Source organism: Amblyomma mixtum, chromosome 1 (assembly GCF_055824585.1).
Source record: "Amblyomma mixtum isolate Tamu chromosome 1, ASM5582458v1, whole genome shotgun sequence".
NCBI lineage: Eukaryota > Metazoa > Arthropoda > Arachnida > Ixodida > Ixodidae > Amblyomma > Amblyomma mixtum.
In genome coordinates, this window is record NC_143012.1 from 174,691,298 (window position 1) to 174,712,969 (window position 21,672).

General features: G+C 47.6%; 1 protein-coding gene and 1 pseudogene across 1 annotated transcript; one reads left to right on the forward strand and one right to left on the reverse strand.

Moving 5' to 3' along the window:
* Positions 1 to 3,883: 3,883 nt before the first annotated feature.
* On the reverse strand, positions 3,884 to 7,343 carry LOC149369884 (uncharacterized; annotated as a pseudogene).
* A 231-nt stretch (positions 7,344 to 7,574) lies between these two features.
* LOC149369885 (uncharacterized) lies at positions 7,575 to 10,279 on the forward strand. Its single transcript, XM_089579455.1, is given in 3 exon segments — positions 7,575 to 7,837; positions 8,674 to 8,800; positions 9,890 to 10,279. Coding segments are annotated over 3 exon segments (780 nt in total).
* Positions 10,280 to 21,672: the final 11,393 nt, after the last annotated feature.

A 21,672-nucleotide genomic window follows, 5' to 3' on the forward strand; every position in this document is an offset into this window, starting at 1 on the left:
TGGGCGATAAACCTAAGGTGAAATAACAAAGCAGTTTTTACAGAAAAGTTTAAGATGGAAAACATCGCAAAAAGTGGGCGCCAACAAAACACCACGGAATGAAACCAAAAGAATGCACTGAATCAAATCGAAGCAGAGAGGAATGAACACTCTTTGTCTAACAGCGCAACTGATGGTGTGCTAACACACTGATATTTTAGCTTGCTAATAGTGGCTGCTTCAATGATTTCTCGGGTCAGTTGATTTAAGTTTTTTGCCAGAATATCTGTTTCCTTGAAAGTGGGGGAGATGCGTCGGCAAGGACTGCAATCACGGCAGTGGATGGCCAAATTACCGGACCTTTTATCCTCAGCATTAGCTTTATGCTCTAATAACCGCTTGTTGATACATCGGCCTGTTTGGCCGATGTACTTCCTGCCGCAGGGTAAAGGGATCGAATAGACAACACCCGACGAGCATGCTACGAACGGATCCCGATGCTTAACTGTGCAGTCTGGAATTTTTTCCCCAGAGCCGTTGACCTTTCTGCAGAGTCTAGAAAGCCGGTGAGGAGCAGAGAAAATGACGTCTACCCCTACCCTTTTTCCAATTATTTTTATATTGTGGGACAGTTGGTGGATGTAGGGTATTACAGCTACCTTTTTATTGCGACTCTGCCCTTCCCTTGAGGTTAGGTTCTTTCCTTGCCTCGTTTTCAACATTTCCTGAGCAACTGAGGAGAGGAGTAAGGCCGGGTACCCAGAGCTGAGAAGCCTCTGCGCTTGGTTAAGGAAACTGCTCTCGAGACTTTGCTCGCAGGACTTGAGTAATGCGTTATTGAAGGTGGCCTGGATTATGTTTCGTTTGACCAATTTCGAATGCGCTGACTCATACGGTAAAAGTGGCTTATTGGCCCTTGGTTCGAAGATCCAGCATACGTGATCGGGTGAGAAGTGCAGCTCAAGTTCAAGAAAGCGAAGACAGCTATTTTCCGGAACTTCAAGATTTCTCAAGATGAATCCCAACCAACTCGCCCAGCAACACACCTTGCTCAAATTCTACAGCGGCCGTATGGACCGTGCCATGGAGTATTCTATTCTTGCTGCTAACACGATCTATTCATTCGACTCAGCAACGGTATGAAACTTCGTCAGCGTGACCTTTTTGTTTATTTGTTCGTGTGTCTGTGAGGAGGGTGGGGGGGGTGGGGGGGGGGTGCATGCGCGTATTTTGCAAGTGACCGGCGATTTTACAGTTTTCTTTTCTTTTTTCGCAATTTCAATGCTGTTATTGATTAAAATATTGTGTCGGAATTTTATATTTAGTACCTGTGCCTATAGAAAGATTGGTTTTGAAACAAAGTAACGCACGCACCTCATAATAAATTTATTCACATATTGAAAGCCGAAGATAGTTTGAATAACATTTCAAGTGGACAGAAAATTCTGCATACAATAAACAGCCATGCTGAAATACGTTTTTTTAAAGCAAACATTTCAAATGGTCGCACTGTTATAATAGTAAAGGAAAGGCCATATTTTTTATACATCAGTCTTATCATGAGTAAAAAAAATTGGTAGAGGCTTAAACCAAGTGGGGCATATACATGCGTGCCTTTCCTTTCGTAAAGTTCCTCCTTTTCCATTCTTGCTAATAAACTGTCCCTCTAAAGGACGTAATAGAAGTTGTTGCTAGTGACTACCTGAGAGAGATAACACGAGTAGTGTATTCGCATCAAACTGAGCAGTGAGAAATCGCAATGCACTACCTAATGCTACTGGCAGCAACGTGCATTCCAATGCTTTCACTGCCACATTTCTGGGAGCTTTGATTTTTTTTCATTTCATTTCATTTATTTACCCTAAGGGCCCTTTCGGGCATTACATAGGGCGGGATACAAGTCAAAACTGGTTATATATGCACACAAGTAAAAACGCACTTATTAGATAACCATAGAAATATAGAAAAAGAAAAAAAATGTAGGGAGAAATAAAATAACTTGGAACCTGTGTATTATACAATAGGAGGATAACACTTCTTTTTTTACGAGGATTGACATTTTGCTTTGGCAGGTAGGGAAACAACTCCCTAAATGCAGAGCACTTTGAATGCTATTTTGGAGCTTAGACGTAGACAGCCTGTTTGTTATTAGACCATCCTCGTTCAAGCGCACATAACTTTCAGCAGTCTCTATCAACTGCAAGACAGCTGATGAGGGGACTGTTAGTGCCGGCTTTTCTTTGTTGTAGCGCTTTAGAATGGTCAGCTTGTTGCCCTCGGCAGAGCTGCTTATAGCTTCAAGACAGGCTTGGCAGCTGTTTACTTTTTAATTTGCACGATAACATAACCTGCAAGGTACTCGAGAGATTCATGTCAAGTAGGTCAGATAGATGGACAACATACATTTTGTTTTCGTCCGGTTTGTCCTCAGCCATGCGAGTCAGCAGAAAGCAGCATAGCTGCCGTGCTTACTTGGCCGCAGGAACTGAGACATTGTAGCAGCTTTAAGTGCACATTTGAATTCAAAAACACGGGGCACAGGGTTTTTGCAACGAAGTGTAGCGAAAAGATTCTAGAGGGAGTCTTGGCATAACCTGCCACTTCTCCAGAAACAAGGCCCGCAGATGTAACACGGATGATGTCGCTAGAATGACGCCAGTCTGCGCTGGCTTTCATACAGATTTCTTTTCATCGTCACTGATAGAAATTTTCTCGAAAAGTGCAATTGTTTCCTTGAAAAACTGAAGAGCTTCCGTACTCAGTGTCATCCAAATGGCTCAGTGCCAGTTGTGTTGCTCTTGAAGTCATAAGACGGAATCATCGAAAGACCATCTATACAAACCATGCAGTTGTTAAGGCCGACTTATCCACTGATTCGTTTTCTACAAGCAAGCGCAATGCAGCAGCAGTGTCACTGTTCATGAGGCTGAAAGCTGGCCCCACCTTCATTTTCTCATAATGGCTTGGATCTACTGAAGAAGCCTTAAGTTGAGCTGCTAGCTATAGCTCTGCATTGGTGCCAATTTAAATCAGTGTCTTGATAGGCTCGATAGACGCTACATTTCCTGGAAAATTGTTTTTTATTTCTCACTGCTTCTTCAGGCAAACATATTTTTTGGCCATTGGTTAGGTGGTTCCTCAGGTTCTTAAGGAGATGAGGAACGTTGGCCACGATGATAAGCTACTTAGGCGTATCACATGGGTAGGGCCACGAGATTTTAGGCTTGTTGTGTTTGCCTACAACTACACCGAATAGCTTCCAAATGGCCTGGTTTCCACCACCCTTGTCTGTGACTATGAGATCCACTTTTATAGAAATTGCCTCACATTCTTTTCTGATGTCGGTAATTGTGTCCTTCACTGTTTTTGCATGAAACAAATTCTCAGTAAAGTGTTAAGCAACTGTTACCCCGATCATAAGCGCCGGTTCATGAGTGGCTAGACATTCAAGTGGCAGTGTTTCATCTGCAAGCGGGACAGTGCGGGCTCCAAGCATTCTACCTAAAGATGAACTGTACACCAAGCCTGGTGTAAGCTGCATTTGATCAAGCATTAAAGTGGTATTCCGCTCTTCAGGTGACATGAGGCTGACCTGTGAAGAAAAAAGGTTTAGTCACTGTAAACAGAGCTACTGTAATCATTACGTAGGCCAGTGGTCATGAGCATATGTCTAGTTACTTTACCTTAAGTGCAAGTGACTCCATGATCTCCTGCAGCAAACCTGGTGCAAACTTCTATCCTTACCGGTGGCCATTTAGGGTGCGTTCTGTTGACAGAGGTTGGCCAAGCTCTCTGACCATGTCATAGCGACGTTCTCCTCAGGAAAGTCTCACTTTCAATGCCTTTATCATGGTCTGCTTCGTCCATCGTGTTCCAATTTTTAGACATTTTTTAGACATTTAACTTAGTCTTGATTCAAATGCTTATTCAGGCCAGCAACTAGGTGCTTATTTGCTTTCAGTGCCTGCAACCGCCGCTGCTAAGCAAGTCGAAGCCTTCGTCGGGTTGCCTGGAATTCAGGTTCAAGTTGTGCTATTCTCTTCTGCGGGGCTTGTTGTATCAGTTAGGCTATAAGAGCGTCCCGAAATTTGATGCAGAGCAGTTGTAGATAGCATTTTAAATAATATGTTGCTGACAGTGAATGAACTTAATGAAAAAAAAAAACAGAATGAACATAAAAGCATATTCGACAGGCACTTGCAGTTGCAATATTCATGAATGTCATTTTCGCACCGTGCTCTTCACGTAGTTTATTTGCCCTCGCTTTGCACTAACACCTGACAATCATGGTTGTTGAAATGGATTGATGACTACATAAGGAAATAATCTTGACTGCAGGATAATAACTTGGCGCATAAAAAAAAAGAAATCTTGTGTCACCTTCCATGCATGAGTAGGCAAAAAGCAGTGGATGACAAAACACCGCAAAAATCAAAGAAGAATATTATACTCACCAGCTTCTGTACTTCCTTGTGGGAAAGTTATATCCATCTCTGTGTCTGGTTACACGTCAAGAGCATCTGTGAGCAGAACATGGCAACATGACCACCCGCATTGCAGAGAATCATTAATGTCTCAGACGGAAAAAAACACGTACGGGATGTCAAATGCTTAGTCCCATGCTCACTTTCAGCCCCTGTGGTTGGATGAGCTGTAGTTACAGGTACATGAAACATGCAAGTTCGCAGGTTACACTGGACGAGAAAAAATTAAGTAGAGAATATAAAACTTGCCTATATTTGTGCTGTCCGTACATGTTTCGTCTACATGTGCACACGAGAAGAGCATGACGACAAAAACTAAAACCTCGTAAAATTGGTTGGTTGGTTGGTTTATGGGGTTTAACGTCCCAAAGCGACTGAGGCTATGAGAGACGCCGTAGTGGAGGGCTCCGGAAATTTCGACCACCTGGGGTTCTTTAACGTGCACTGACATCGCACAGTACACGGGCCTCTAGAATTTCTCCTCCAAAGAAAACCTCGTAAAATTGTGAGAGTACATGTGGGAGAGCTTATCATTTTCTGTGTCCACAGGTCGAGATGTGATGTCCACCTGTATGTTTGGCTTGACCATGGGGGTGACTGCGCAGGATACATGACATTCATGAAACATGATAACTGAAGAATAGTTTGGCATAGTGAGTTTGGCTTTAAGGCTATGAATTCTACTAAAACATTTGACCACATGAACACCATGTACATACCAGCACTATCCACTCTTTTTCTTTTGGGGGTGGCTTCCTGGGCTTTGCGGCTGGTCGGTGCAAAAAGATGCTTGGCGCCGCATCTGGCTTTAGCTTTTTTTGCCCGGCATTCTTTAAAATATTCAGCTCGAATTGATCTTCTGTGAAGTCGTCCTGCAGCAGAATTGAAAAAGAGCTCTTAGTTTGCTAGCAGTTGCATCCCACTCTCGGATTTTGGCCAGATCTGCATTTCATATATCTCTACAGAACGCATGAGCTAAACTGCAAGCCTCTCTGGCTGTGCTCGAGATGACGTCGTCTTCCAAAACATTTACCCGTGCTCGAATCAGTCCAACGACGATAGCATTCCGTCACGACTTCATGCGAGCCAAAATTCAAAACGCCTCCACAGTGCTAGCGGATTTAATTCGCATTGGCTTAACCAAACAAATTCAGCGACATTTTTTTACGCTTTTTACAAGGAGCAACGAAAAACACTCAACCACCAAGAATGCAGTTGTTTTAACGCATTGGCTTCTTTTGTAAGAACAACTCGCACAAGCGAAGAAAATTTCAAGCAGTTTTACTTTTGTTTTTGGACAACCGATAATTTTAAGATATCTGTATATGCCTTCTTCAGATTGATCCCCCCGTGAGGAATCAGCGAAGCTGGTCGTTGAGTACACAGGTGTGACACCAAACGAGAAACTCTCGGATTGGCTAGATCACTTTTACGAAAAATGGTAGCACATGCCCATGCAGTACAGCGCAAAAAGCAAAGAAACACAACGAAATCTCCTGCCGGCATGACTTCGGAATAAAATGCGAAAACATCTTCATTCACGTTAATAATGCAGCGACAAGAGGTTGCACATTTTCGTTGGTGTTATACAACCTCAAGCGTTTAATACAGTCCTCAGTTTTGTTATTCGATCCCTGAGAAAATCTTTTCTTGCCTGCGGGAGCACACCGGAGGCCTCTTCTTGTTAGGGGTAGGCGATGGGAGCAATAAAAAACGATCAACCACCAACAATACTTTTGTTCTTAACGCATTGGCTTTTTTGTGACAAAGAACTCGCACAAGCGAAGAAAATTTCAAGCAGTTGTACTTCTGTTTTTGGACAACCGATAATTTTAAAAGTTGTCTATATGTGCCTGCTTCAGATTGATCCTGCCATGAGGAATCAGCGAAGCTGGTCGTTGAGTACACTAGGTGTGACTCGAAACGAGAAACTCTCGGATTGGCTAGATCACTTTTACGAAAAATGGTAGCACATGCCCATGCAGTACAGCGCAGAAAGCAAAGAAACACAACGAAATCTCCTGCTGGCATGACTTCGGAATAAAATGCGAAAATATCTTTGTTCAGGTTTGTAACGTTGCGACAAGAGGCTGCGCATTTGCGTTGGTGTTATATAACCTCGAGCATTGAATACCGTCCTCAGTTTTCTTATCCGATCTCTGCGGAAATGTTTTCTTGCCTGCGGGAGCACACCGGAGGTCTCTTCTTGTTAGCGGTAGGCGATGGGCCCAACGAAGAACGCTCAAACACAAAGAATACTTTTGTTTCTAATGCATTGGCTTTTTTTTTCGCAATAACTGTCCGATATGTTTCACTTCAATGCTATAAAAATAGCCAATAAGCCATGCAGAATGCCAGCAGTAATTTCTTGGTGGTCCGTTCAGTTCTTCGGAAGGGCTCAGGCCCTTCCAATCGTTCATGATTCGGCGATCAATAAGCAAAATGGCCAAATGTAGAAGGTCAAAGGAACGATTACATTTACACGTATGTACAAGGGCAAACTGAGTTACAGAAGCAAAGTCACAACCACACTGCTACTTAATGTGACATTCTCACACAGAGGAAGCTCTCTACCTGACGTTACCTATTGACCGGAGGGTTCCGGTCAAAATTTTGTTATCGGCTAGTCTGTGGCTCATCTTGAGGGAAGTACATACAGCGCAAAAAACAGGGACAGACTGTCGGGTTTATGTAAACGCGGCTAGTGGTGGGTCGAGTCAGGGGATCGAGTTGAGCAAGGTCATCCCAACTCGACGACTGCGAGTTTACATGAACTCGATTTTAGGGAGCCGAGACCGGCTCAACTGCAGCGAGACGAAGCGTCGAGCTGCGCAGCGGGAGAGGGCAGTGGCAGCCTCCAAGATTGCGGACTGGAACCATTTTCTCAGAGGCGCGAGGGTGCAAGCGTGAAAACAGGTTCCCATTTATCCTCTCCCCTCCCACTAATACCCTAGTTACACGGCCGACTTAACCATAGTTCAGTTTGCCTCAGTTAATACTAACCACAGTTGTGCGCTGTTAGAAGCAGAGCCTAATCGCTGTTATGTCGCTAACCATGGTTATTGTAAACTGAGGCCGGCCACCTCAGTCAAGCCTTGCTAACTGAAAAAAATGGCTGCCTCCATGTCGGTCGAGTGTAGTGCCACGGCGAGCGAAGCGTCCTCTCAGACGCGTGTCAACTGGCCTATTGCGACTACAGAGGCGTTGATACGAATATGAAAGGACAACCTTAGCGCACTGCGCTAAAACACGCGCAATGCGCGCATATATAGCGCGATGGCGGACTTGTTGAACGCGCGCTTGCCGGCTGGCGAAGGACCGTACTCGGCAAAGCAAGTGCGGCAGAAGCTTGAAAGCTTAAACAAGCAATACCGGTAAGCACGAAATCTTGTTTTTACTTCTCAAGTAATGATGTTTACAAGCTATTTTGGTTTCGCGTGTAAACACTAGTTTGTGCGTGACGCGCGGCGACCGCTATCGTAGTGCTACCTAGCTTGTCTGGGTGAATGTCAACCTCGTCGCGTTCGGCAGAACACACAAATTAGTACGAGTTGCGTGTCCTTTGGTACACGTGATGCTGTGTCGTCCTGAACTAAGCTTGGCTGCACTAACCGCGTAGTACATTTCCTTTGCACCGCGTGTATTTTTGAGCCGCCGCGATGGCTCAGTGGTAATGATACTCTGCTGCTGACGCCGAAGACGCGGGTTCGATGCCGGCCGCGGCGGTCGCATTTTGATGGGGGCGAAATGCTGTGTGGTGTTGAAGTTTCCGGAGCTGTCCACTACTGCCTCTCTGATAGCCTGGGCGCTTTTCGACGTGAAACACCGTAAACCAAGTCAAAGTAAACCGTCTGTATTTTAACGTTTCATCGTCAGCGTGCGAAGGACCGACTTCTGCACTGGCACAAATGACTTGCGCCAGCAGCACGCGCGTTTCCTTCTTGATGTCACCTATAGCAGGTGACATCAAGAAGTACGAGTATTCTCACCTATAGTAGGTGCTCAACAACGTACCTTTCTGATAGCTGAAGTTAACGTGCTTCATTTACACGTGCTAATACAGGTGCTACCGGAGCCATACAGCTTCATTTGCTGAATGTGTTCAATAGCACGAGCATCACCTTTCCACCATGTTTCTCTCTTAAAAGTATTTGCACCTTGTGTATTTTTGTTATGCAGTTTCGTGGACTAAAACACCCTTTCTTTCTAGGGCGCTGAGGCGATCTGGGTCCACAACAGGATCTAAAGGAGTGGAGTGGCAATTTTACTGGCAGCTCCACTCCTTTCTTGGCACACTGCCAGTAAACGACAGTGATCTAGTGCAGGAGAGTGTGCAGGTAATCTTTTATTGTTATCTCTAGCACAGGCTAGCCCAATAGAAGTGCAGTGAATGCTCTGTGCCTGCTTTCCATTCCAATGTGGAAATGCCTTTTAGAAACTACTACATAGTCTTTCAGAAATAGCATGGAAAAAGGAATAATCAGAGTTGAAAGCAATATCATGCATGTAAACTTGCCTCTGTTTTTTCATATGTGTTGTACGGTGTCGGGGCTTACAAGGATACAAGAAGGGCTAATTGATGTCCATCTAGTTTGCATCGGAGCACTACATGACACCAAAAGCAAACGACACAAACAATGCGAAGACCTACGTCACTCAGAACTTGATGTGTTTTTATTAAAGAGATGAGCACGCTCGAAAGAGATAAGCATATGAACATAATAGCAAAATATATATCAGCAAGAATACATGGAAGGAATCGCACTTGTCTAAAACCCAACAAAAACATTGAAAACCAAAGTGACAAATCAACAGTTGATAAGGAGGACCTTGAGCATAGTTCTGTAAAGTGTTTTGAATACCTCCTTACAAAACGGTTTTTGTTCTAGAACATCATCACACAGAATAGCGAACTGAGCCTATAGGCACAATGTGCAATGCACCTCGAAATGTGACGGCCCAGACCCTTTCAGTGAGGCTTCCTATATGCTCTTTGAGGAGAACAGTCGAAGTACAAGAAATTCATTGCGGGGATGGGACAGCGCACTGCCGACATATGAGCAGCATATGTAGCAGCAGGTCACAATGAAGCAATCTGGGTCGCGACAATTCATTTTTGCATAACATGTGGCAGCCGTGTTGTGTTGAGTGTAAACCTGACATGGTATTCCAGCACAAGAATTTGCTCACATTCAAATATTAATAGAGGTGTTCTACAGAAGGACAAGAGGCAATGCAAAAATTGTACGCCGTAAGACAGAGTTTGTTTTCACAAATGAGTAGGAAACTCTTGTATCCTCCTGCGATTTCTATTCCCGTGGTTTTCTAGTCTGTGATCGAGGCTTTACTTCCCTACTAGCCATCATATTTAGTTTAGTGGCTGACATATCTGTGACATTTTCTATCTTGTTTTGCTCCATTCACAGATGCCAGATGATCCACCAGAAAATGGAGACGAGGTTTTATACCTTGAAGTCAGCCAGCCAAACTCGCACCTTACATCCGAGCAGTCTCCAATTCCCTGCGCCCCGGAAGAGACTACTGAGAGTATGGCAGGCACCGAGCAAGCAGGCATTGAGCAGGGGCCGAGTGGAAGAAGCAATTCTAACATTCGCAGAAAGCGGCCTTCCAGCTCACTGCTTCGTGAACTCATGGCTGTGAATGAGAAGGCCGAGGAACGCGCAGCCAAGGCTGCGAAGGAAAGCAGCGAGCTACGAAGGCAGCTCATCGAGCTTCAGAAAGAGAGCAATGAAGTTCAGAAAGGAATGCTACAAGTGATGAAGCAGTATTTCGCCTCAAAGGAATGTACTGAATAATTTATTCCGTCTTCTGTGTATTCAGGAGCAGAGACCTTTGGGCTAGTTGGTTCATTGCAGACATGTACAAGCGCAAAAAAACACGGACAGAGAAAGAGACTTGGACAACACGAGTGCTTACTTCCAACTGAAGGCTTATTGACACACAAGCCCAATTATATACACCTTGCTGCATGACGGCGAACTGATAGCATGGCGACATGACGTGGCCGCTCCCAAAAACGTTATTTCCTCTTTGGTCAGTGTGACAGATGGTGCGCTGACGCAGGATCCGTCAGCGCAGCAAAGTGTATATAATTGGGCTTGTGTGTCAATGAATCTTCAGTTGGAAGTAAGCGCTCGTGTTATCCAAGTCTCTTTCTCTGTCCGTGTTTTTTTGCGCTTGTACGTGTCTTCTGTTCGAAGGAGAATAAAGAACGATTGATTCTGCCTTGTGTGTACTGTTTGTGCTCGAAGGAGTAACTAAACATCTCAATGTTGACATGAACAACGCACGAACTTGAGTACGGTTACTAATGTACAAGTGGTAACAAATCTTTCTGGAACACCGAAATCATAAGGCACCTAAATTTCCTCACTGCCTATTGAACATAAGCCATGAACTGAGCAGTGGACTATACATACACTGCAGTTTGTGGCTACATGCTTGCGCAGCTGAGCGATTAAGCTTTGTTGCAATTTCTGTGTTCCGAAAAGTTTTGCAGTCACGAGCACTAGGGTCCCCTGTCATACCGCAAACATAGAAAATAAACATTCTTCGTTGCCTTTTGTTATTGCAGCAGACATTTATAATATATGTACAGTATGGCAAGTCGTCAAATAAAAAGAAATGTCCTGCATGAGTTGTGTGTATACAGGTGTGTAGCAAGTACGAAGCTCCCTGAACGTCTCAATGCCCTGTTACACAATATGACATACTAGTAGCTCTCAATAAGATGCTGTCATATATGCAAGAGGCCAAAATAGTAAGGCCACATTTCGGTTCTGCCACATGGTCCAATGAGAGTTAAGTTGAGATGCTGTAAGCTACAGGTGGGGTTAGCCTGGCGATTTCTGCCGACAATTGCTCCACCGTAGCGACGCCTACAATAATTAAATCGCATAATCCAACACTGAACTCACAAACACAAATAATCACTCCTGCTGTCACCATGTGGAGACTAGGTCCGTGCCCAGTAAGTACTTTAAAAGAAGACGTGAAGCCTCTTTTCTACAAAATTGGTTCCCGCGCTAGAAAACAATGTCCTGAAGGGAGCTGTGAGAGGGTCCTGCCTTCTTGAGAGAACTGAATAACACGCACCTTTCCGTGTTTTAAACAGTACAGCACATTAAGCAATGTCCTCTATCACTGCACATGCCACGCGTTGAACATGATGGAGAAGACGCCAGGCCCGTCTTAATCCACGCAGGAGTAGTACTCGAGCAGAGCCCGTGCGTATGAGAAGGCATACAATTAAATGGAATGGATTCTTCTACGGCTGGCCATACCTCTACAATACCACGTTAACACATAATCTCCACACTGATTGCCACAAAAAGCACTGCAATAAACTCACGCACCAACATGCAAGGCATGTTGCATGTAAATGCAAGGCATTTCACTTTGAAGCAAGGTGCTTCGCTAGGGCATTTCTTACGGCCACCCCTGAAGGTTCCGCTTGACTGCTTGTGCAGACGGGCTGTGGCCCAACGACACTGTGACCAGTCGACATCACTGGGGCCAGTCCACAATATGTAGACAGCAGCAATGCGAGCACCGCTAGGCGCCGAAAGAGACCTGCCGCCTCACTTTTTCAGGAACTGATGGCTATGCATAAGGAGGCTGACAACCGCACAGCCAAGGCTGCCAAAGAGAGCAGTGAGCTGAGAAAGCAGCTCTTAGATCTCCAAAAGGAGAGTAATAATGTCCAAAGAGGCATGCTTGACATAATGAAGGCATACTTTGCACCCAGAGGGTCACAATATTCAGAGAACCACTTATTTAATTAGGTCACACTTCATGCCCCAATAAAAGTCAGGGATGAAATATTGTCTGCTATGGAATAAGTGATGCTCTACCGGCTATGACACAGTACAGCGTGTCAAAATTGTTACGCCTGAACATTTTTCAATTATTTTGGTGTATACTGCCCACATGAATATTGATGCCGCACTAACTAAACTATTTTATAGTTAAGAATGCCCATCAATCTACCTTTACCCTGTAAGCATAATACAACAAATATTTGCTTAAGACATTATTACAACATACATGCCACATGCCAAGCTTTCACATTTATACAATGTGTAGCAAACTGGAAGCTTCCTGTGCCCTACAACGCCCTTTTGCACAACATGGCATAGTGGTAGCACTTACTAATGTGCAGACATAACATCCTTGCCAAAAGTAATTGGGTTACGATGGTTTGTTTCTTAGCCACGCAGCGACGCTGCCATCCTAAATCTGAGTAATGTGAATATGCTGAATTCTCGTCCTTGCATTTTGACCCCGTGATGTTGGCCGTGGCGGTCTTAGTAAGGAGAGTCGAATCCCTGATGCTGTCCCACGGCCAAGAACCCTCTTATTCTGTGGACACAAAATATATATACACGAGGTGACGTCATAAGATGCGAGTACAAGAAAATCCACAAAACCAAAACAAGAACTGAAACAAGCACGGAAAACACAAACCACAATACAACATACTCTCTTCCTTGCAAATAAAGATTGAGAGATACATTGAAAATTGACACAAATATGTAAGGATTTAACACAAACAAGAAAAAACACTCTCTCTCCCTGTACACACAAATAAATGTACGCAAAAGCACACCACAAGTCACTTTGGCACAAAGTGCTCGAGCCACAAGGGCTTACGAATAGTCCTCTTGGGCCTCGGTGCGGGTTCTGGATGGGGTCTTTCGGACTGCAGGCCGAAGTTCCCTGGAGAAGGGTGTGTGTGGTCACCTTGTTGCTTGAAGGAGGGGTGGTGAAAATTTTGGCTGTCACCACTCTGGACACTGGCAGGCACAGACCACTGCTAAAAAAATGCGCCATTGGGTGAAGATTCTGCATCACCATACACTGAAGGGAGTGATGCACGTTCTGCGGAGACTCGCAGAGGAGGTTCACGACACATGTGCTGTCCGGACATGGTAGGAGAGCTATGGTTATTGTTCAAGACTTCAGTTGTAGATGGCACTGGAAGACTCGAGTGCGCAGGCGCTTGTGTATGGCTCCTGGTATTGTTTGCAAGTGGCATTCTTCTTCTGGTTCTTGGAAATAGTATTGTTGGCTCGTGGCGAGCTTTGATGCATTCCACACCTTTCGATCTTCTAAGCAAAACGACGAAGGTCCTTGCTTTGCAATGATTTGTTGTGGTTTAGAGAAGGCTCTGTCAGTTTTGAAATGGATTGCGATGGAACAAAGGCGCTATGGAAGAAAATCCAATGATGTCTAGTCGAGTTCTATGCGACCGACCATGGAGTAGTACTGACGCACTGAAAACACGACGGCTGCCTTGAACGCTGGTTTTACGGTTGCAAATGCCTGACACTGGGTGGCCTCATAGGCTGTTGCGGCACTGACGACGATGCATTATTTTGCGGAGGATAACTCGGACGAGTGTGCAGCAGATTGTACTGCCCCTGTTGGTATTCTGCAGCCTGCGGTGCAGGTGGTTGCTGAGAAAAGTTCGGCGCTGATACACTGATACACTCAGGTAAAGTTCAAATGTTTGCATCCATTGATTAAATGGAATTGGTGGACGACCTGGATGCTGAAGAAATGGGTCCGGTACGCGGACGCCAGTGAAAGACGAAAAGGCCATTTTGACAGATATTGGAAGCTACCAGTGACTAACTGCGGGAAGACGGAGAGCGTGGCAGTTGGTGCATGCGTATTTCCTCTCTTGTACCGGGACCACGTTTCTCTTTGTTTCCCTCGACGACGAGGCTTGACTAAGCTTGATGCAACATACTTGAGCCACGGAGACAAACGGTCATATTTGCGACTCAGCAGACGAATGCTCTTTGTTCAAATGCTACGTTTGAAAACTTCTGAGAGTGAACGGAGAATGCGCACAAAGCCTGGCGTAGGGTAGCAAACTTGAGTCGATGGCTCAACACGAAAGTTTCTTGCCTGCTTTCTTGAAGTGCTTCACTGAATGAAAATATGTGTTGACTCACGGACTTTGCGCGGTGGATTCAGCACGAGACGGCATCCCAGCAGGCTGTGGCTCATCAGGCGACGACCTTGCTGGCGAAGACCACGCTAAGTGACAAAATTGAAGAACACTGGAAGAAAATGTGCAATACCTTCGAAGTATTGCATCTATGTCGACGGGGCTTCTTCGTGCAGCTTACATATCAAATAGTGGTAGGACGATTACTTCATAGGATGACGGATGTCATCGGATTATTTCAAGACACTGGGGATACCATGCCCCTATTCTGTCAGGCCCATCCCATCCTCGTCGCCATTGTAATGTTGGCCGTGGCAGTCTTATTAAGGAGAGTCGAGTCCCTGCTGCTGTCCCACAGTCAAGATCCCCTCTTATTCGGCAGACACAGTATATATGTATATACACGAGATGACGTCACAAGACAAGAGTACGAGACAATCCACAAAACCGAAACAAGAACTGAAACAAGCACGGAAGACACATAAACCACAATACAACAGACCCCCTTCGGTCTTTAGGAATGTCGTAAAGGCTGCACTATGGATCACTCAAGACGGTTCACTCTGCAGCAAGGTGCTTCGCGAGGGCGCTTCGTACAGCCGCACCCGAAGGCTCCTGTTGACTGCTTGTGCAAGAGGGCTGAGGTCGTCTTCTGTCCTCGACGTGCACAGCACCCAGCCAGTTGATGTCGCACCTGTCGTTGAGCTCTTCACAAATGTTGTGGAGAACGCAGCAGCAATGAATGACCTTGTTGACGTTGACTATGTCGCATTCAAGGCCCTTCAACAAAATCCGGAAACGAGCCTTGAGCCGCCCGAAGGCATTTTCGACTACATGCCTGGCACTCGACAGGTGGAAGTTGAATGCCTGCGCAGCAAAATCGGAAGCACCATAATGAGGGTATGGCTTCATTATGTTGTGTTGTAACGTAAAGGCTTGATCAGCCAGGAGGAGAGGACCAATCTGTATTCCTTCAATAGTTCTTGTTTCCCTCTTGAATATGTCGCTTTCCATAATTTTCGGCAGCTTAGACTGTTCAAACACGCCTGCGTCATGGTTCCTCCCAGGAGACCCGGTGTTTGTATATAAAAACTTGTACCGGTGGTCAGCAACAGCCAGAAGTACGGTGCTGTACCAACCTTTATAGTTGTAGTAATCGATCGCATGATCGGTAGGTGGACACACTTCAATGTGGCAGCCGTCCAGTGCTCCAATGCCTTGAGGGAAGCCTGCCACTGCACAAAATTGTCGCAGGTGTTCGGCCACTTCGTGCGCCCTCCGAATTCTCACGAACCGAGGTTCTAGGAGCCGCACGACTAGTTCGCAAAACTCCTTAACAATTATGTTCACTGAGGCGCGACTCACTCCAAAGGCATTCGCAACAGTTCTTTCTTCAGCGGAGGTAGCAAGGCGATAGATGCCAATCGCCACACGTTTGTGTAGCGGTATTGCTCTCCGCATGTTCGTGTCGAGCCGCCTCGTGCTCTCGCACACATTTAAAATGTATTGGAATGTACATCTCGTCATCCTGAAATTCTCCCTGTAGCCACTCTCTGGGAGGGGCGGGAGCTTTTCCTCATACCACGACGTCCCGCAGGGGTAGGCCCACACACTGCGCTCACGGGAGCACAGCCTTGCAGCCAGAGCTTGGAGGCGCCGGCACGTAATCTCGGCTTGTTCCTGCTCGGCTTGCTTTTCCACTAGTTCGCCTAGAATGGCCAGCTGCCGCAGACGCAGCTGCGGCACTTGCACTTGGTAAGTGGCGAAGACAGCCAGGAACTTCTTGTCTTCTTCAGTGTCCGGCACAGGCCTGCTGTGAGCCATCGCGGTATGCACGACTTGCCGCTGACGCACAGCACATTCAAATACACTAGATATAGTAAAAAAAACACTTGACACAAGAGAAAAATGGATAAAAATAAGAGATGGAAATATACTTAAAATACACTTAAAATACTAAAATACACTTAAGACACGAGAAAAAAGGTTAACTGGAAGAGAACAACACAGCACGGAGCGACGAAGCGAAGCAAAACAGGTGGATTGACTTGGTTTTTGCGTCGGCTGCGGAGTTGACTGCACACAATGCTGTAAGACTATTTTCATGTTCTGTTTGAATTTCAGCAACCTTCGGCAACAAATCATGTTCCACAGACGACACCAAAGTTTATTAGTAAAAGAACTTCCTAGCCTTGTGTTTCCTTACAATTTTTTTATATTGCTGTCACAAAATGAGTCTTATAAATGTTTTTTGAGAAGCAGCCACGTGACCAGCGCCACGGCACAAACTGAGGACAGGTTTTCCCGTGTAACACCGCCGAACTGAGGTTCGCGACAACCATGGTTAACTCCGCCTAACCATAGTTACGCGTAACAGTGGTTAAGCCGGCCGTGTAACTAGGATATAACTCGACTCTTCGACTCGGTCCGGTTTACATGCTATCTGCCGTTGGGGTCGAGAGAGTCAACCCACCCCCAGCAGTTTGATGGACTGTACTCGCTCCGTCGACTCCCAGACCCAACTCTGCGGTGTTTACATGAACCCAGTAACCGCTTTTCAGCTCAACTCCCCAACTCAACCCCGTCATGAAAACGCCGCGTAAATGAGCTTGGAGTCCGCTGATTTATGCAAAAGCAAACAAAGGCAGCAGAGACTTAAAACTCTAACTTGGGTGCACATGCAGCCAGTAATAACCATTTGTAGCGAAACGAAAAGACTCGCAGTACTACACAAGAACGACTCACTTGGTTACAAACTGTTCATAAATGATGTTCATCACAGTACGAGCGTCGGCGTGCCGGCGTCCTTGCACAAGGTTCAGTGGCACACCACTGCTCACATCACAAAGTGCGGCGAGTGAACTGGAACATTCACGCCTGCCTAAGGGGTCATGGCTCAATTATCGCTTTGCTTTTTCCCCAGCTGATGTTCGGGACGCGAGATAACGTGTCGGCGTTGCCGTTGCAGACGCGTGTCCTGTGCGTTACAACCACATTGTAGCGCTGCAAGGCCAGCGCCCACCTTGCTAGTTTCGCCCCATGAGGCGTGCTCGTCGTCAGGTAATCCAGTGGATTATGATAGCAGACCACGTTAATCGGTGCCCCAAAGAACAAATGGTCAAATTTCTTAAGAGCCCAAATTATGGCGAATGCCTGGCGCTCGATCTTTGACCAGCGGGTCTGAGTTTGCGTGAACCTATGGCTAGCGAAGACGATCGGCTCCTCTCGCCCCGCGTCTCCCATCGGTGCCAAGCAAGCTTCGGCCGCGACTTCCCATACATCCGTGAACAGCCAATATGGCGTGCGGATATCAGGGGTGTCTAGCGCTGCCGCTTCGCAGAGCGACTTCTTTAGCGTACCAAAAGCCTGCTGTGCTTCCAGAGTCCAAGGAATCGCGTTTGGTACCCCTCGCTTAGTTAACGACGTGATTGGCGCGGCGACCTCAGCGTAATTCTGGACGTATTCGCGGTAGTAGCCGCATAGCCCCAGCAGGCTTCGCCGCTGATTTTTCGTGGTAGGCGGCGCGAGGTCCTGAATAGAGGCTAGCTTCTAGGGGTCCGGCCCTTGGGTACCACCACGCGCTATGTGACGTACCTGATCTGCGCCTGTGCGACTTGGAACTTCTCGGGGCTCAGCTTAAGCTTTGCTTCCCGGAGTAAGGCAAACACAATGATCAAATGGTTCAGGTGTTGCTGCCGCGAAGCCGAGAAAATGGCTATGTGATCAAGATACGCCGCAGCATAAGCCTGATGCCTGGGCAGCAACGTATTCATCATTCGCTGGTATAGCTGGCAGCCGCATTATTTAGCCCAAATAGCATGACGCGCTAAGCGTACTGTCCTTCGTTGGTTACGAAGGCGGTAAAATGTTAGCTTTCGGGCGCCACCGGTACTTGCCAACAACCTCGTCGTAGGTCTAGTAGTGTAATAAACTTGGCGGGGTCTACCCTCATAATTAACTCTTGTGGAGGTGTCATCGGGAATGCATCAGTGCGTGTAGCTGCGTTTAGCGCGCGGTAATCGATACACATGCGCACTGAGCAGTCCTCCTTCTCTAGAAAGACCACGGGATGAGCGTTCTCGCTCTCAACAGGGCATATGAGACCCAGTTCTAACTCTCGTCCACTTCGGGGCCAACCTCCTCCCTAAGGGGCTCGGGCACGTGATAAGGGAAGGCGTTTTTTGGCTGGTACCCATCTTGTAACTCGATTTTGTGCAGTTCCACTTCCGCCGCTCCCGGTGTTTCATTGAACAGGTTCGCGTAACCCAGTGAACAATTTCGCGATTTCGGTGCGCTGCTGACACCTCAAATGTGCCAGTTCCTTCTGTTCAATGGAAAAGGGACCCGACTGTGCGGGTGCAGGGCGAGGAGTGCACTCAATCTCTCCAAAATCCGTGTCTTTGTCGACGACGACTCCAACGTGGCTAACCCGCACGTAGTAAGGCTGAAGACTGTTTGCAGGCACGTGGCGCGGCTTGCGCTCCGGTATCGACCCTTTTAGGAGCTTTGCCTTTGCCGCGCGGTTATGCCATATGAACCGAGCCATTTAGGCGCTAGTTAACTGTCGCGGTCATTATCAAACACTGGAACTTGATTTCCGACGTTTAAAACTTTTTCCGTGCCTGTGTATTGTATGCCTGCGCGTAGCCCACTTGCTGAGCGCTTGCAGTTAGTCCCGCAACTGCTGCGGCTATCTCTAGCAGTAAAGTTGTTGCCGGTGGTGTTGGTCCGGTGGTTTCCAGCAACTGGATGCACCGCTTGAAGGGCTTCTCGATGAAGTGACTTCCAGGCGAAGCGATTCGCGGAGAAACGAAGAACTTTTATACAGGCTATTTACAGATGGGTACAAGATTCAGTACGGTCGAACTATCCGCGGCCGGCCTAGCCGACCGCCTTCACAGAGGCGAGGGACACCACGTCCCAACAGTCGAACTGGCGCGCCTTGCACCAGCTCTGAACGGCCGCTACTCCGCGCTCGGCCCGACCGAGCGCCTGACAGCTACGAGTAGCTAGAGCCAAAAGCCCTCGGGCGCGGGTCTCTTCACGAGTTCACCCCGATCCCGCGCCCCTTTCCACACGGCAAATTTGAACTGTGTTACAGCTTCCTGCCTGACATCAGTTTTAACGAATAGGAAAGCTCAGAACTGATGTCAGGGTTTTTCCCTCACCCCGAAATTCCTCCCTACGTGGCTGCGCAATCCTCCGCCAAGTGGACCGGAGGCGCGCCAGACGTGTGGGGCCAACGGACACTTTCAGCTCCTAACCGTGCTGGCCTAGTATACCGCCCGTCGCGTAACGCGACGAAACCGAGACCGTTCTCGCTTGTTTATGGCCGGCGGCTTCTCCCCCCGGGAGGCAGGATTCCGGGAAGATGGGGGACAGGAGCCCAAGGTCGATGTCGGCAGAGAGCCCCGCCATCTGGAGTGGCAAGGGAAAACGCAAGAACGAACGGGGAGACCAACCGAAGAGCATGGGCGTTCGAGCCGCTCCTCCCCTTCCAACGGCACGCACTAAAACAAAACAAACAAAACGAAACAAAACGGGGCGCGCAGCCTAGTCCACTCTCCACTCGCGGAATGTTCGTAACACATGTACAAAAAGAGGCGGCAGCGTGCCGAACCCTACACCTTCCCCCCAAGACTCGGCTAATCTATTAAGAGATAAGCCGAGGCAACAAACAACAAAAAGGGTTCGGCAAGTATAGCAGTTCAGTACATCGGCACGAGTAAGCTGCAGGAGCCTGTGGGCCAGCATGCCGCGGCCTTTCGTCACACACTTCACTGATACATGCTAGAGAGTCCACTAAACAAACACACACCGAAAACTACCACTTTCGCTGGGTTGGATCAGGGTGTGTCTCTTAAGTCCAACGAGTCAGTGTGCACTGTTCCCTGGTCCAGTTTCCCAGCGGTCACTGCGGGACGTCAGCCAGTGTACTATTCCAACAAGCGTTGGGGATCCTAGACAAGGCATCCGCGTCACCGTGGTCGACTCCCCTGCGATGCTCAATCTTAACATTGTAGCGTTGGAGCGCCAGAGCCCAGCGCGTAAGCTTTGCACTTTGGGGCACGCTGCTTCTAAGAAATGAGAGCGGATTGTAGTCAGTGATGGCTGTCACGGTGGCGGCAAACACCTACGTCTCAAACTTTTATTTAATGCCCAGAATAACCCGAATTCCTCCCTCTCGATTGCAGCCCCCCGCATTTGCAACGGTGTGGCTGGAGAAGGCTCCCGGCGCCTCAGTGCCGTGGCCAGAAAGCTGCACTAAACATGTGCGCACTGCTACTGCCAACGCGTCTGTAAAAAGCAGATACGGCTTTCGCGGGTCCAGAATGGTCAGTGAAATCGCCTCGCGCAGAGCTTTCTTTACGGCATTAAAACATTTCGTAACAGGCAAACGCAGTTAAGGGTGGACTGGTCCCGGCCAACGCGACCGACGATTTCGGCGGTGTCCTCCCGGGTCGAACACCCGCACTTGCCGTTTACGACCCAACATCCCTGCGGCACCGGCAGTGCGCGCAGTGACGATATTCCCCTTTCGCCGCGCTGTTTTTGCTTCAATTGTGCCACCTGCCGTCAGCGCACTCAGGCCGCGGTTTGTCACTCTAGACGCACTTTTGTGCGCTGAGGGTCCTCTCACGCACGGCATTCTCAGCTTAAAGTGTGCCGGTGTTCCTTTGTTCTGGCCACTGTGACTGACACATTCCCTGTCACCACTACTGCACTTCCTTTCATCTGGTAATCGCTCTGCTGCCTTATTGTCTGTACCTGCATTAGCTGTCTCAGAATCAGCTCTCAGCAGCTGCGACACGGGTTCCTTGTGCGCCACCGCTGCTACTGAGGTCGCTGTTTGAACCACGTCATCGCTGCAACACACCTGATGCACTGTTTCCACGTCGGTGGGCGACAAGAGCTCCCACGGGACACCAGCGCCTGTCCAGTCACTCGTGTCCTCATGCTCATGCGGTTCAGCGCAAATGTCTTCCACGCCCTCACGCGCGTCAGCTACCTGGCCACTTTCGACGACATCTTGCATGTCACCCAGCACGCTCTCGGGGCTCATCTCAGTACAGGCAGGTCGGGATTGCTGTTCTCTTTCAACCTGGATGTATGACTCAGCTACATCCGGCAACTCTGCGTCAACACTCTCTGAAGCACTTTACGGGACGCGCCATCCCACTCGCAAGCTCTCAATTTCAACCGGCTTCATGCCGTCGCGACCAGCCGGCT